The sequence below is a fragment of the Aspergillus bombycis genome (assembly GCF_001792695.1).
Source record: "Aspergillus bombycis strain NRRL26010 chromosome Unknown contig00054, whole genome shotgun sequence".
NCBI lineage: Eukaryota > Fungi > Ascomycota > Eurotiomycetes > Eurotiales > Aspergillaceae > Aspergillus > Aspergillus bombycis.
The window spans coordinates 153,641-168,763 of NW_019170056.1; the positions used below are offsets into that span (position 1 = coordinate 153,641).

Consider the following 15,123-nt stretch of genomic DNA (forward strand, 5'->3'; position numbering starts at 1 on the left):
CGGAGGTTTTGAATCATGAAAGTTGGCTTCAGGCTCCAGGAGGACATCATGGTCATTGGCTGCACTCGGCGTTTCGATTGAAGGTCATGACGACGCTTGGGCTCCACCTTGGCGGGAACGGCAGATATTGACTGGGGAACCGGATGAATATCGTTGCCTATACCGGCGCAAGACTCTCTCTTTGGCCTACAGTATCCTTGGCTCGTTATGGCGAGGGATGTGAATTTTGCCGAGAAAGGAGGGCCAGAAAGGCCATCCGGATCGATGAAAGGCCAAGTTTTGGGACAACGGTCGCTCACTGACCACCAAAACAGGGCTATATTATTATTTTAGGAACAGAAAAAAAGTCAAAAAAGAACAGAAAGCTGGCATTATTGTGTGGCTGAAGGGGCGCCACCGTGATCCACTTGGCCAAATACCATCGGCGATTGGCCACATTACGGGTCACGAACAATTGTAGAGGGATCAGATTCCCCCATGGTCGCGTGCATACGGAGATCATAATTTAATAGGCAGAGAGCATATCTTACTCATCGGCGTTCAGCAATCGGTTGTTCCATTTCTTGGCTTTATGGGAGCCGATCCATATTTATTGACTGCACCCCCCCCTTTCCCCCCAGGCCCTGCCGGGCCCCTTCGTAGGGGAAATCACGAACTATTCAGACCATGGTGAGTAACATCTTCACTTGGTTCCTGTATGTCGTCAACCAGGTGTCGGACCTGTCCCTCCGCCCGATTCAACCTCAGTCGAGGTTGAGGCCGGGGAATCAACAGGTCTTGGCTCCACCCAGCACGACTGAGGCGCTCGATATTGGTCCGCCTATCACCCAAACACCGACGACTCAACCGAGTATCACACCGTCACCCACGAGTCCACCGCCAGCGGAGGCTACCGATGAATTCTGGGATGACATTATCACTGGGGTGTATGGAATCCCACCGCTGCTCAAGATCCATGACCGAACCGGGATGGTGAAATGGAGTTGGGGTCGGGACGACGTTACGCAGGAGCTTCCGCCGTATATCAGGCACTGTCTGTATAGCGATGCGAACGATGCCACCGAGGTCAAGTGGATCAAGAACGGAACCGCCATCGCGGCGATCTACAGCGACCTCGTGCTCATGATCAACCATACCCCTGACAACCCGGAAACAGACAAACTAATCACATTCGCTGTCTGCCGGCAGAATGAGTTTCTCTGGAATGCTCATACCCTCGAGCCGTTGCCGGGAGATCGAGTGGCAGTCGGCACCACGGGTTCCAACGCCTGGGACGGCATCCTCGTCTATAACTCTAGCGTTGATAACCCCCTGGTGGACGAGCCGCTGATCCTGCAGAATATCACCGGCCTGCGCGCCATACATGGGATGATTTGGGACGAGCAAGAGCAGATGCTGTGGGCCGCCGGTACGGACGCTGCAGCCGATGGATCTGATCCAATCCCAGCGTACGGAACCATCCAGGGTTATCCCTACAATGCAACCACCGGCGAGCTGGAAGACACCGAGGAATTCATGTACCGACTCCCGGAGGCATGGGACCAGGAGACGGAATGGGGTCCAGGATACCCATGGTGGTGTGGGCCACACGACCTCGTTCCTATTCCTAACGATCGAAAGTTTCTAATGTCGCAAGATCGAGGGTTACACGCCTTTGACCTGGATACGCGGGAATTCTTCCTCGATAGCAAAGGCGTGATTGATACGTACATGAGAGGGTTCGAGGTCACCACCAGTGATCGCAAAGGCTTTAACCGGGCAGGAGAGTACCTAGAGCTACCCGAATCAGACCTGAAGGGGTTCAGCATGGCGCCGGATGGAACCTTCGTCTATGTGCAGTCCCTGTGGCGATTGCTAAGGGGAAACCACACAAATATTGTCGTCGATGGGGTCAGGCAACAGATCAACCTTGGGGACGAGATTTACCGATCGCGTTGGTTTGCAGACATTCCCGGCTGGCCGAAACCAGCTGCATAAGAAACCAAGCGAGACTGCAATTCAACATTTCTTTTCTCGGCAACCCCGCATGCTATCATCCCAGTGGGCACAGCCATGGCACCGCTCTGTAGAGTTGGTTGCAACCCGTGGTGATAGATGACGACGAGCACGTTTGCGCCACATCACCTCCGGAGTGAATCTGCTGAACCATGCTATCATGCCGGCCATGATGCCCAGCAAATTTTCGCATATACGTTTAATCGAAACCTAGTCAAAAGAGCCGGAGGAGCCACAACTAGACGACGACCCACGAATATCACACGCGTCCGTTTGGGAAACGGATAATATCATTAGCTCAACGCCACCGCGTGGTCGCCTTACCCCATCCCTCGCCTCGGATCTTATGCTCATGGATTCGTTAGGGGCAGGAGGACATAGAGGGAGATCATGTTGATCTACCGGACTGGTTATACCATCCACGCTGATCGCGTGAAGTACATAATATTATTTTGCATATGAACACTATAATTAAGGACATAATCGCATAAATATATCCCGTTGCACTCCTCTCACAACTCTCTTAGTAGCTTGCTGTAATCTGCCTTGGCTACCTGACACTCCACCTTCCTAGTGCAGTGGTTTGAGCCATCAATGGTTACTTTACCACGGTGGATGCCACATCATCTAGCGACGGGCTTGTGCGTACATACTATCCTGTAGCTGTGGCTTGCATATCAACGGGAATTCGACAGACTATATACACTTTTTGCGGCTAGCACACGTCATTTACACACACGGGTTACAGTCATCCTGGAGCTGACCATGTCAATCCAGTCGTCCTTTCTCTGCATCTCGAAAGGTCGTCGCGACATGTGTACTACTTGCTGATGAGAATCGAAGGAACATATACTTAGAGTGGGGATCCATAGTGTTTTAAGGAATGTTACGGAACGTAAGAGGTAGAATTCAATCGCATGCAACGCTTTGTCCGGTACATATGATGTCTGCAACCCATGTACCTCTGATGAAAAGCAACCATGATAGACGAATGTACGAGCACTCCGTCGGTTAACTGACCCCCCATCAAGCCAGAAAGGACATCTCAGAAGCAATGAGCAAAACGCAAAGAGTCAGGAGAGCATCCGACATGAGGCGGAAGATTCGTTGACCCCAGCACTAATTTCCCAGCTTGGATAGGAGAAACTCGCTAGCATCACCCGTGTCAGAAAGATATGAGAAATGCGGCGGCGCCACAATCAGAGTCCCAAGGCAGACTAGATCTCCCACGGCGCAGTAGACCTTGACTTTATCTTTGGGGAAGTTTGCAATCTGGCCCCTCTCTTGCGCGTTGCGTGTGTACCCGAAAAGGACAACGCCTTTGATCTTGTCCTGCACATCTGCGGAAAGGCGTCTAATGGCCCCGTTCATGACGGCAGTTCCTTGGCTAGAGATACTATCAGTATGAATGGAACACGTGTCGGACAGCCTAGACACACCTGTAGCCACCGGCAACGATCTGCGTGTCAGGGCACTTGGTAGCAGCTTCTTCAAACAGTCCTTGTGCCTCTGCAATTGCCGCTTGAGAGGTTCCCTCTGGCAGAGCATTTGATGGGAGGTCCGCGGTGTATCTGGGTCCGACACCCTGGCAGGCGACATCATCTGATCTAGCTTCCTTCAACAGGTTGCAGACCGCAGGGCCCGTTGAAATGCCCTGGGTTGATCAGTATCACCACGCAAAACAGGATGAAGTCAAGCTCACCAGAAGGCCTGGCTCAGTGGAAGCCCGGGCGAAGATAAACGTAATGGGCTTGCAAGGGCCATCCCGCAACTCATTCCCACCAGACACTGCTCAAGATTGTCAGTCACCACACGCGCCACGGAGGGGTTCATTCCCGAACCTACATTGGCGTTCCTGGAGGTCCACCGGGCTTGCCACTGCAGTCGCAGCCAGTGCAATCACGATGTTGCGGAAATGCATAATGAGGAAAGTTCTTCTGAAAGCGGGTTGTGCGTGTGTGTCCGATACGAGTGCGATGCAGTCTGGATAGACGTCCTTCCTGGGACGACGAAGCCATCTTTATAGTATTTGCGTTGTAGAAGCATCCAGCACGTATGCCTCGGTATATTGTCCCGTCTGTTATGGATATAGTGCCTAGCCTTGTCTGGCAGACACCGTGCGCCGGAGTGTGCGGTTTGGATAGGCCAACTGCGACGACAAGTTGGAATGCCAGTGAGCCAGATGATTCTCACCCAGCTGCCGAGAATTGTATGGTCGACTTCTGACCTATGATATCCATTATCGGAAACAGAGTACCGAGGGAGGCGTGTTTAAGTTTCTTGGGTTGGGTCTCTTAATTAACTTGATCCGCATCGATAGGCGGAGATCCGGGGTTGCCGGTGGATCTATCAATCTAATTTAATCTAACCTCCCATGAAGAACTGTGCCACGATACTCAGAGCACGCTTGTCCCGACTTCAACTTCGGATGGTGGTCCGTACTTCAATGAGCATAGCGAGTTCCTAGGGTTTCCGACGTTGTATGAAGCGGGGTCTCGTATTTTGACCAGCATCGGCATGCGTCAGCAACGAAGAGGGTCTCTCCGCAGCCCATCCTGATGCCACATTCGTAAAAGAGAAATAGTCTGTTTAAATCACGTCACCGATCGCGGGAAAGTTCAAAATTCCATGTTTATTTCCGAACCTCCTATGCCGTAAAGAACAAGGGTGACGGGTCTTGGTCAAACGTGTTGTGCTGTGTACTCCTGCACTCCAGAATATCCGGCGTGAGTAAACAGCGGGGTAGCAGTCAATGGAGGATGCGCAGACAACTAGCGCATATTGGACCCTGGATATATTCGCTCATATATTGCGGGGCAACGGTACGAAGTCTAAGCCTGCCTTGTGTTCCAGGGTCTAGAAAGAAAGTTGATCAATCAGAGAAGTCGAGAAGACAGAGATCGACCCGGGTAGTACCCTAATAGCTCTCCATGTCGCATTGGTTTGCATTGAAACTGTCAGAAGACCATTCCATTGTAGGAAATTTCCTATTAGACAATAGTCTATCTTAGCTGAGATCCTTCAATAATTAATCCTTAGCCAAGTTCGGTCATGACCTAATCAGATCTAGGGCCCCATGTTGCATTATATATTTCTTTATATCACATGCCTAGGATCTGCCTGTGGCTTATAGATTATTTTGATGTCATAGATTTGTAGTCATGCGTGTTGTATAGGATATACTATATCATATCAATCAATATATTTATATGAATTGTTGATGTCAATGTGTATCGAATTATACTTAGGGAATCGATCTAGAGCCTGAGAGCCCTTAGCCGCTGAGTCCTGACCTAGGGCGGAAGTTGCGATAGAAATCTCGGAAAATCTTCAAGGGAGATTCCTCCATAAGTGGATACTGACTTGCTCAGGTGGCAGAAACGTCCCGACTGTCGTTTTTGTCGTATTTCTTGGGCCTTGTTCCTGATGAAGCTTATTGTTGTGCTGCCAATCACCCTCCGGTCCCTACCGATAGTGCAGCCTCAGGCTGCAAGGCAGTGTTGAACGCCTTAGGCTCTCAATACGGACCATCTTTGTTCCGGAGCCGTCTCCCCATCGATGGATGCTGAAGTCTCGACTTGATAGAATCCTCTCCGGTCTGCAACTTTACACAAATACGCAGTGCCCAGTTATAACTTCCAACAAACATAAAGTTTCGTAGCTCGAGTCAAATCAAATATGTCCGCTAGGCGTATCTTGGAGTTTACCGGCTTGGCACAATCGAGGGGTGAATTCGCTCCCGGAGAAGACCGGTCATTGATGACTCGAGTTACGACAAGATGCGTCCGGAAAGCTACGAGCATTCAGCCCACGCAGTAGTACGTCGCAGGCGAGACAGTACCGGCATAATTTGTTATTTACTTTTCGAAGACGAGGCTATATGATATTATGAAACTACAATGGCGCCGTAGGAGTCATAATGGACACAATATCCAGATAGAAATGAGAACCCCATCCCGTAGAAACCGTGCAATTGTATGGTTTATAGTGGAGGAAGACAAGTAAGAGCAGTTATGGGATAAGGATCTTACGCCAACCTATGTTCCGGCACTGGGTGTGGAAGCATGTATCATGAGGGAGAATTGCACATTCGAAGTTCAACACAGCATACGGCTTTTATATTGCCTATATACAACTTGGCTGAAGTGAGGCGATACAAAAGCAGAATCATACATGCATGTCATATTCCCAGCATTGGTCCATCCCGTTAACGTGCCCATCCCATCATAACCAGTACTCATGTCGAACAATTTTTGGCAACCGCGAGATCGTACCGGAAATCAGAGGCAGGGAAGAAGGCGAGCCGGGTTGTAGGACAAGTGCGCGGCAGCACATTGAGAGTGGTTCCTTAATGCTGTGGAGGTGTGTAAGTCTGACTGTATTGCAAGCATGAAAGGTCACAGGACATGGTTACTTACGCTGCAGGAAGAGCAGGAGCAGCTAGCGCAGTTACCGCTGCAGCAGTTGCAAGAGCAGGGAGACATTTTGATGGGATTAGAAAGCTTTGAAAGGTTTCTCGAAGGGGTTTTGTGACTTGGATTGAAGGCTTGGATGCTTGTGTGCGATGAGTGATTGTGATGATGGAAGAAACTGGACTGTCCCTGCTAGAAACGCTCCTATTTATACCTTTGAATGCCTTGATTTGGAGGCCACTGCAAAGTAAGATAAATGTAATTTACCCGCCAGAACCGCAGAAAAGGCATTGGTCATCGGGATAGCGCATCAGCCCACGGAAGCACTAGGCTTTCATGGCGGCGTGGGGGGAGAGGCAACTCTCCAAGCCTCACTCTCAAGAGATTCCATCATACAATAGCATGTTGTGGAGTTGGGCCAGGTAGACTGTGACAGGGATGGTATAGCCTGACATTGCCAGCCGACGTACGTGAGTTTCAAGGCACCATGGATGCCCCACTCCGCGTAGATAGTATACATGAGTAGTGCGCTTGCCAGTGTGAACGAGACCTGAAGACCAACATCGCTTATACTGGCATCCCACCGTGCATCCTAGACTGCTCAAAGCAAATACAGGAACCAAAACCGAAAGAAAGGTTCCAACTGAACTGGGTCAAATTCTCGAGATGGCGGTCTTATACGCAAATACAGATGAGGACCTTGGGAATTTGAGCACCTTGGTAGCACTCCCGTGGGTCGTAAGAACCCCTTATCTCCCATATTTCACTACCATGTGTGCGTCGTCTAATCCAATATTCCCCTTCCCTGCCAACTAGCCTATTACCTACAGAGGAACGCACTAAAGGGGGCAAAAACAAAAAATTCTGTTCGTGTGGGATTATATGCATTGCCCCGATTCGGAGAGATTAGCAGCACCCACAACAAAAGACTAATCACCCACCCAGGAAACGACTAAAATCGCGCATCTCACGATTCAGCTAATAAGAGGAATACGGTCCAATGAGATAGTTCATTGCCGGCTTCTATCTGCCCCCACCCACAGGTCAAAGCAACAGGATTTCTAAAATCTTCCACTCCAAAGGGAAAGAGTATGAGCTGCTTACGGTCTTGCCTGATCAGTACCTGGATTGTGATAGAAATGACAAATTTACCACTGGTGTGATGGTCTCTGTGACAAGACCCTGATCATTCTATCATCCACCAGCAGATTGGTATTGGTTCAAGCAAGCCATGGCTGACTGCGGCAGCGTCGGTAAGGTTCCTCAAGAAGACATCCGGTTCGCTACGAGCCGATTAATTTCATGTAGCCAAGCATAAAGGACGGTCTAGTCTCGTTATTATGCGTAGTTTGTTCTCAGGTCTCCTACGGACAAAGGCTTCCCGTCATCTGCGAAAGCAAGTTTTCTGCCAATTCAAGCTGAGTCCCACCTCGGAACGTAAGCCTGGACATGGCATTATGGTTGCCTGTAGCTCGTGCGAAGTACCGAACCTTTCACGCGCAGTGTGATCTAGTGAAACCCGGAGTATGCACATGCCTCCGTGCCAAGTATATGAAGTTACGGCGTCTCCGAGCAAGCAAAGAGTGATTGGCGATGGTCAGCGGAGCCCCCACGCCCTATGAATAAGGATACGCAAGGCTATTATATGTTTATGGAATAGAGAAGGCGATTCTGGTTAGTTGTGACAATGAACCTGGCATTTGACTCAACTGCCTTGTGGCAGCCTATGCATATGACCACCCCAATGGATACCTCCATAGTGAAGGTTTCCCTCGTGCATTTTACAACACTGAGGGGTGGCGAACCTCGTGTGAGGCGTGAGGATAAGGGACTCATGCCTTTAGATGCCTGCTCGGAATGGCTTGTCCATACCTTTCGCTACCGAGTTTCAATAAACGCTTGGCATTTAATTTCCTCTGTATGTTTCCGTTTTCCTGCCGGAGAATTTGCCTACAGGACCTCCTGAATAGTACGCTGATAACCCTGAGGTTCGTTGTATACTGCGTAACATGGAAGTGCCCCTTGCATCCTTTTTCTTCCCTTGCACTTCTTGGCTTATGTTACCAACAATCCTCGTGATTAAGACGTAACTATTCATTGAAGCCTGCTACCGAGCCTAATGTTTATAGCAGTGTCTTACGATCAATGTAGTTGGCAAGATGATAGATATTCATTAAGTCAATATAGCTATACATAGAATTGATTCCATAGGCCGGGCGCGAGGTGGCTCACCACGCCAAGGCAAGCGCAGGCAAAACGAGACAATTAGATCAAATAAGTGAGAGTGCAAAACACGATAACCTGGTGCAAAGTGCGGTAACGGCACAGCCACAGATCGGAGACATGAAGACTGGGCATCTGGATAACGCAGAACCGATTTCCTGCGCTACTCAGTGAAATATTCTCTAGGCCCACTTGCCAAGAAGTGCCATCACACCAACTCCCCAAAGCATCGAAATCACCATGAATGCCAGTCGTTTGTTGTCTTGGGTGCGATGGGGATCGAAGAGGAAATCGCGAGCCAGCAACTCGACCAATCCGGTGTAGATAAGAATACCAGCGGAGATTGCGTCCAGAACACCCGAGACGACATTCGCAGTGTATGAGCCTGAGTTATAGGTGGTTCTGACTCCGAGTCCGATTGCGATGGAAATGGGTGTTGTCAAACCATACAGCGTGCACAGAATCCAGGGCAACCAGCTGCCTTTGCGGAAGGGAATTGCTGACATACGGGCGCCAATACCCAAGCCCTCAAATGACTGGTGGAAGACCAGGACCGGGTATAGAGTGGAAAACTCTTCACCTGTAACACCGAGGTTCAAGCCGATAATGACCGAGTGGAAGATGACACCGAACTCCAGGATCAGGAAGGCGGCAATCTGCTGCTTGAACGACCTCTCCGACAACGAGTCATTGACAGATTGAGATTCCAGCTGTGCTTCTTTCTCAACAGGGGCTTGGTTAGCCACTGCAGTAGCATGCAAGCTGTTGTCCGTTGCACTGGTCATGATAGGCTCCGGGTCCTCTCGGCAGATTCCGTACTTGACCTCCACATATCGCTCTGCGCCAAAGTCGAGGAGGAAGATTCCGATGAGAGAAGTAAGGACGATTGCTGGGCACCAAGAATAGTCCCCCCAGTGGCCAGTCATGCCAACGCAGGACGCCGGTCCAATTTCATCATATGCAGGATCCAAGAGATGGATAAACGCTGTGGCCACAATGACACCGGCACCGAAGTATCGCGCGAAGAGGTAAACGTATAGTGGAATGTGAAGGCGGGGAGCACGCTTGGCTATGACTGGGAAGAAGGTAACAGCGGTTGAGACAATCAGGATCACAAAGATCGCGGATACACGCGCGCCTAAGCGGCCATCATAGTCGTTTTCCGAGGCATTGAGGTAGCAGATGATTTCTGCCGGGTCCGCGGTGTCGAGATCGACGCTGTTGGGATTGAACGACATCGTGAAAGGAATTGAGCTTGAGGAGAAAATTCCAACTTTCGTCCTCTAGTTCGACTCGCGCCGGGACACCGCATTTTATAGGGCAAATTAGGGGATCCTTGTGCGATACCTTGTGAGAAAATGACTCCCATGGCCGGACATCTGAACCACTGACAAGGACCATGGAAGCCGAAATTACCACTATTTAGTCACCACATGGTGGCAAGCGATCTATAAGCGAGAATGAAACGGTGGGAGTGTCTGAGCCGGCGCGCGCAACCGTTAAGATTATTTGATGACGGGCCGTACTGGGTACGCAACTAGAGGAAGCTAAAGTTCATACTACTACGTTGGTAACTGATCGATAGCATACTGGTCCCGAAATTGCATGGCATCTAAGTGGAGTTGCCTGATGATGCATGTCCATGCCATGGTCCACCCTGGGAGTAAAGTGGATCATTCGGGTAGTATCCGGACTGTCTGCTCGAATCGACGTCCAGGCGATATGAACATTTCCCCAGGGTCCCCAAAGTTGTTTCAGCTTCTCCACCCATCTTTCGACGTTGGGTCTCGATTCGCCGGCGCTCTGTCTTTGCTTCTACCAAGCAACTCTGGGCATAAAATAAGCAAAAAGGCCAAGTCAAGGAAATGGGATTGTGGCAGTGCCGTCGAAGACTTGAAGTAGGTCCGTAGTCAAGGCTCGCCATCCGCAACATACGGCGGTGGAGAGGGATACTGAGGGCGCCTGCTTCGACAATTCGGTTGAAAGGTATAGAGAGTAGAGAGCATAAAGATTCACACACGACCCTGGATTTCATTTCTCTCGTTTCCCGGACCGGTTCAGGCTAGTCGAAATACTCATGGACATATCATGAGGGACCTCTCGGCCGGGATTTGGTTAGCCAAGTTGCGACAACCGCGACTAACATTTTATTCTTGAAATACGAGCACGGAGCATACTCCGTAGTTGTATTAGTCCATGGCGTCGCAGCCGGCAATAGTCAGGTTTTATTTCGCATTCCCTGGTCGAGCAGCACCTCCTTCCCACACGGTACTGTTATTCACAGTGGAATCTAAGCAATTCGGAATCGGGTAGACACGGTTTGCATGTGACGAATGAGAGGGAAATCAACAAGGGCTAAAGGCAAACCAAAGAAGGGGAGGAAGTGCTTTGTTATTCTAGTGTGCTTGGCTGTTAGGGCTCGAGTTAGATGGATCTTAATGCGTTGCTGTCACATGACACGCAAACATTCGATGACGGCCTGACAGCCTGACCGGCCAGGCCGTCAACTGCAGTCGAGATTCTCATTCAATGCTTTCTTTCTTCTCTTGCGGTTTCGAATCATCCATGGGCGGACCAACAGATCCCCAACATCACGGCCTTATGGCCACTATCTTTCACCTTTTCCCGTTATTGCCGCCTGAAATTCGACACTACATCTGGCACCTCTCTCTCACCCAGGAGCGAGTGATCCATATTTCGTGCGACCGGGGTATCCTTCGCACGTCACGACGATATGCTCGCTGCTTTCGCGCCGACTGCGCCAATCCACCACAGCTACAAGTAAATACGGAGGCCCGCCATGTGGCCCTACGGGTGTATGCGCCTTACTTTCGGACTGAACATAAGCCTCATGGCTGCATTTATTTAGCCCCCGAGCAGGATGTCGTGCATCTGCACGAGGCAGTGTTAGCATACCTCAGCACGGCGGAGAGGGCGGCTCTCCAACGGCTGATGATTGATGTCCAGGACTATGCATCCTTTGGCTCGTATTGGATGGATAGTGTGTGTAGGATGAAGCAATTGCAGGAAATTGTGTTGGTGGTGTTGCCACTCACCTCTTCTCCATATGGATCTGATCAGTTGCCGATGGGGGACGGCGAGATTGTTGCTATGCTGAAGGCTGCCTTTGTGGAAGGTGCCCGGACGAGTCCAGACTGGACCATGCCACGCGTTAAAGTCGTATCGCATGAAGGAATAGCAATGGGAGATGTCGTCGTTACGGTGGATGATCTGAAGACCGATTGAGGGTATGGTCCTTCTGGGAGAGCCGAAAGCGACCATCCAGCTGCATCGTGACGAAACAATCAGACAGTGCCAGCTGTCAGATGGTGGGGAATCCCTGCCCGATGCGGAATACGAACGCACGGGGCGTTGGAATTCCCTCCGAGCGCCAGCGTCCGTCTGGAATGTGGGGATCGAATGCGGCACACTTATGAGACACCTCCTGCCTCTAGCGCCTGGCTCATCGATTGATCTTCACGTCTGGATTAATCGGCATCTCGGCTATACTTGATCGATAGCAATGAAAGTGATCATTGTCGGAGGTGGTATTGGCGGCCTCGCGACTGCGATTGGCTTGCGTCGTGCTGGTCATCAAGTCCAGGTACCAGGAGCGCAGTTCGTGCCGATCCTTTATAAGGCAGGCTAACAACCGGCCATGGGCCTGGCAGATATTTGAACGGTCGTCGTTTCTCCACGAAATTGGTGCAGCTATCAATATCTGCCCAAATGCCTCTCGGGTTCTCTCGCAGTGGGGATTCGATGTGGAACTAGCCCGCATGGTGACTGCACGCCAGTCTATTGTTGCACTCGGCAGCTCGCTCAAACCATTGACGGAAGTGGACTGCTCAAAGTGTGATGAGGTTTATGGTGCACCATGGCTCCTGGCCCATCGAGTCGACCTGCATTCGGAGTTACGACGTCTGGCTACAGCCCAGGAGGGACCTGGATCCCCCGCAGATATCGTCTTGAATGCAAAGGTCGTTGGATACGACGCTTCTAAGGGCTATATAACGCTGGCTGACGGGTCGGTGCATGGCGCGGATCTCATTGTCGCAGCGGACGGATTACACACGTCCGCGATCCATCATGTTAATGGCCGCGCAACACGACCGGTTTCTACCGGCTCAGCGGTATTTCGCTTCCTCCTCCCAACCGAGGATTTGCCAGACGATCCGAGTCTAGAGCCACACTTCGGTGATGGCCGTATGAGGGTGATGGCCGCAGAAGGCGTGAGGCGGCTGGTTTGGTATCCGTGTGCCAAGTATGACTGCCTTTGCTTGCCGTTTGGCATCATTTCATGTATTAACTGATGGTATTGCGCAGTAACACGGTGCAAAACTTTGTGGGAATACACCCAGATCAACATACTAACGGCCACGAAAAAGAATGTCAGTCTCTGTCATGTTTACATTTCCAAACCATTGGGGCTGACTGACAACCAATGCCGTAGCCTGGGATCGGTCCGCCGACGTCGATGATGTTTTGGCGCAATACCACGACTTCCATCCCAGCATATTAAACATCATCAGGTAATGCGTGGTGATCGCCTTCGTATTTCAAAAGCTAACCTGCACCAAGAAAAGCCACGAATATCAAGCGGTGGCCGCTTCTATACCGGGAACCCGTACCAACCTGGAGCTGTGACCGTCTAGTTCTCATTGGGGACGCAGCACATCCTATGCTACCTCGTATGTTCTTCTCAGCCAGGCTTGCAGTACAAGATCATTTCTAATGCCCGTATTGTAGACCAAGGCCAAGGAGGGGCCCAGGCTATCGAGGATGCAGGTGCATTGAGTGAGATCTTCACTCGGTTGCCGGCCAACCCCACAGCAGAGGAGATCCGCGACCGTCTAGCAATATTTGAAAGGGTTCGGATCAAGCGCGCGTCGGTGATACAGGTCTGCTCAAATGTTGGACAGGACCAAGCATGGAAAATCAGGGAACACGCACAGCAGTACATGCCCGCAGGCGTCAATGTGCCCACGTCGCCATTAGAGTTTATGGAGCATAACTTCCGTTACGACGTGCTCAAGGATAGTCGGCAGCATCTCGAGGCCTTCTTGGGGAAGAGTTAGATCAGGGAGCTTCCCTTTCCGATTGGATAGATTTGACCACAGTCGACCCTATTCTGCGTTGGCGCATGGTATCTACTACAGTTTGCTATGGCATCGGTCCTTACGACAGTATACAGTTTGAATTAAGCAAGAACAACCAATTCCGATGAATACAGACTTACGTAGGCTGGTAGAAGTGAACATCAATGGCCACCACGGGGCGGGCATCTATATACCACTATATGTTAGACTTAACGAGACTACTCCAAATCCCCATGGCCCCAAACGTTTGAGGCTGTCAATCCTCCATCGACCAACAAATCGCTTCCCATGACAAAAGTCGCATCCTTGGAACATAAAAACGCAACCGCATTCGCAATGTCGGCCGTCGTCCCCAACCTCCCAGCAGCAGTCCGATCAATAGCCTTCCGAATTGGAGACGCCCCAGGCCCCTCCAGCTCCTCTCTCATCATGGTGGATTGCACCACCCCAGGACTAACCGAGTTGGTCCTAGCACCTTTGCTCGCCCATGAGGGTGCAGACGCCTGCACGCGCAGGATATTCCCTCGCTTCGAGATCCCGTATGCACTTATGCGGGAACGCTGGTCTTCGCTCTCGGTCACCGGGCCAAAGAAGTCTGTAGGGAAGTCGGGATGCTGCAACAAGGTTTGCAATGGGGCAGTCGCCAGGTGCTGTTCGAGGTCCGGCGAGAGTAAGCCTTGCAAGCCGTGTCCGGCTGCGCTGGAGATTGCGACTAGAGAAGTACCGGCCGTCGCGAAAGGATAGAACGCCTCGATCACATTTGCGGTGCCCAGTAGGTTCACTTGGTAAATTCGGCTGGGAGGCGCTTGATTCATGGCCACGCCGGCCGTGTGGGCGACCACCCTTATCGAGCCAAGCCTAGCGGCGTGCGATGCGAGTCTGTTGACCGCGCTGAGGTCAGCCACGTCTGCCTGCACACCTTGCGCGCTGTGGCCTTCTTCGCGGAGTGCTTGCACGGCCCTCTCGAGCGTAACGTGCGAGTAGTCGGCCAGGAGGATGCAGGCACCGCTGCCCACGCGGCGCGCGATGGCGAGGCCCATGCCTCCACAGCCGGTAACGACCACCACGTCCTTTTCCGGGGCCATGTTCGGTGAAAGCAGGGTGTAGAAAGTAGGAGGCAGCTAGTCTGTTGGGTGAGGGCAGTCAAAAAATGGGCACAGGACTGGGCGACGTCCACCTTTTCACGCTGTGATTCATAAACCCTACGTATAAGCGGGGTACAAAAGTGCTATAAGATCACATTGGTCGAGAGGTAGAGCATGTTGATGGTGTGAACAAGGGTAGTAGGCCCACTGGCCCCTGTAAGACGTCCTTATATATCACTTGACATTAACGGTAGTCAGCGTCACATCGTACGAACAGGGATGCAGACACTTACCTCCCAGCAGCTGCGA

The 15,123-nt window shown here is 51.2% G+C and overlaps 6 protein-coding genes across 6 annotated transcripts; 3 read left to right on the forward strand and 3 right to left on the reverse strand.

The window, feature by feature from the left end:
* Nucleotides 1-666: 666 nt before the first annotated feature.
* ABOM_006752 (uncharacterized protein) lies at nucleotides 667-1,977 on the forward strand (the record flags this gene model as incomplete). Its single annotated transcript, XM_022533881.1, has 1 exon — nucleotides 667-1,977. The coding sequence occupies one exon, from the start codon at nucleotides 667-669 to the stop codon at nucleotides 1,975-1,977; it is 1,311 nt and encodes a 436-aa protein (XP_022388263.1).
* Nucleotides 1,978-3,114: 1,137 nt separating this feature from the next.
* ABOM_006753 (cutinase family protein) lies at nucleotides 3,115-3,916 on the reverse strand (the record flags this gene model as incomplete). Its single annotated transcript, XM_022533882.1, has 4 exons — nucleotides 3,115-3,382; nucleotides 3,435-3,649; nucleotides 3,698-3,783; nucleotides 3,841-3,916. 4 exons carry the CDS (start codon nucleotides 3,914-3,916, stop codon nucleotides 3,115-3,117), a joined length of 645 nt encoding a protein of 214 aa, XP_022388235.1.
* Nucleotides 3,917-8,812: 4,896 nt separating this feature from the next.
* Nucleotides 8,813-9,868, reverse strand: ABOM_006754 (zinc-regulated transporter 1; the record flags this gene model as incomplete). The annotated part of the gene is made up of 1 exon (XM_022533883.1): nucleotides 8,813-9,868. One exon carries the CDS (start codon nucleotides 9,866-9,868, stop codon nucleotides 8,813-8,815), a length of 1,056 nt encoding a protein of 351 aa, XP_022388237.1.
* A 1,327-nt stretch (nucleotides 9,869-11,195) lies between these two features.
* ABOM_006755 (2EXR domain-containing protein) lies at nucleotides 11,196-11,876 on the forward strand (the record flags this gene model as incomplete). The annotated part of the gene is made up of 1 exon (XM_022533884.1): nucleotides 11,196-11,876. The coding sequence occupies one exon, from the start codon at nucleotides 11,196-11,198 to the stop codon at nucleotides 11,874-11,876; it is 681 nt and encodes a 226-aa protein (XP_022388236.1).
* Nucleotides 11,877-12,153: 277 nt separating this feature from the next.
* On the forward strand, nucleotides 12,154-13,708 carry ABOM_006756 (putative salicylate hydroxylase; the record flags this gene model as incomplete). The annotated part of the gene is made up of 6 exons (XM_022533885.1): nucleotides 12,154-12,234; nucleotides 12,302-12,894; nucleotides 12,957-13,021; nucleotides 13,084-13,162; nucleotides 13,212-13,321; nucleotides 13,380-13,708. 6 exons carry the CDS (start codon nucleotides 12,154-12,156, stop codon nucleotides 13,706-13,708), a joined length of 1,257 nt encoding a protein of 418 aa, XP_022388239.1.
* Nucleotides 13,709-13,947: 239 nt separating this feature from the next.
* ABOM_006757 (gluconate 5-dehydrogenase) lies at nucleotides 13,948-14,814 on the reverse strand (the record flags this gene model as incomplete). Its single annotated transcript, XM_022533886.1, has 1 exon — nucleotides 13,948-14,814. The coding sequence occupies one exon, from the start codon at nucleotides 14,812-14,814 to the stop codon at nucleotides 13,948-13,950; it is 867 nt and encodes a 288-aa protein (XP_022388238.1).
* Between the last annotated feature and the right edge of the window lie 309 nt (nucleotides 14,815-15,123).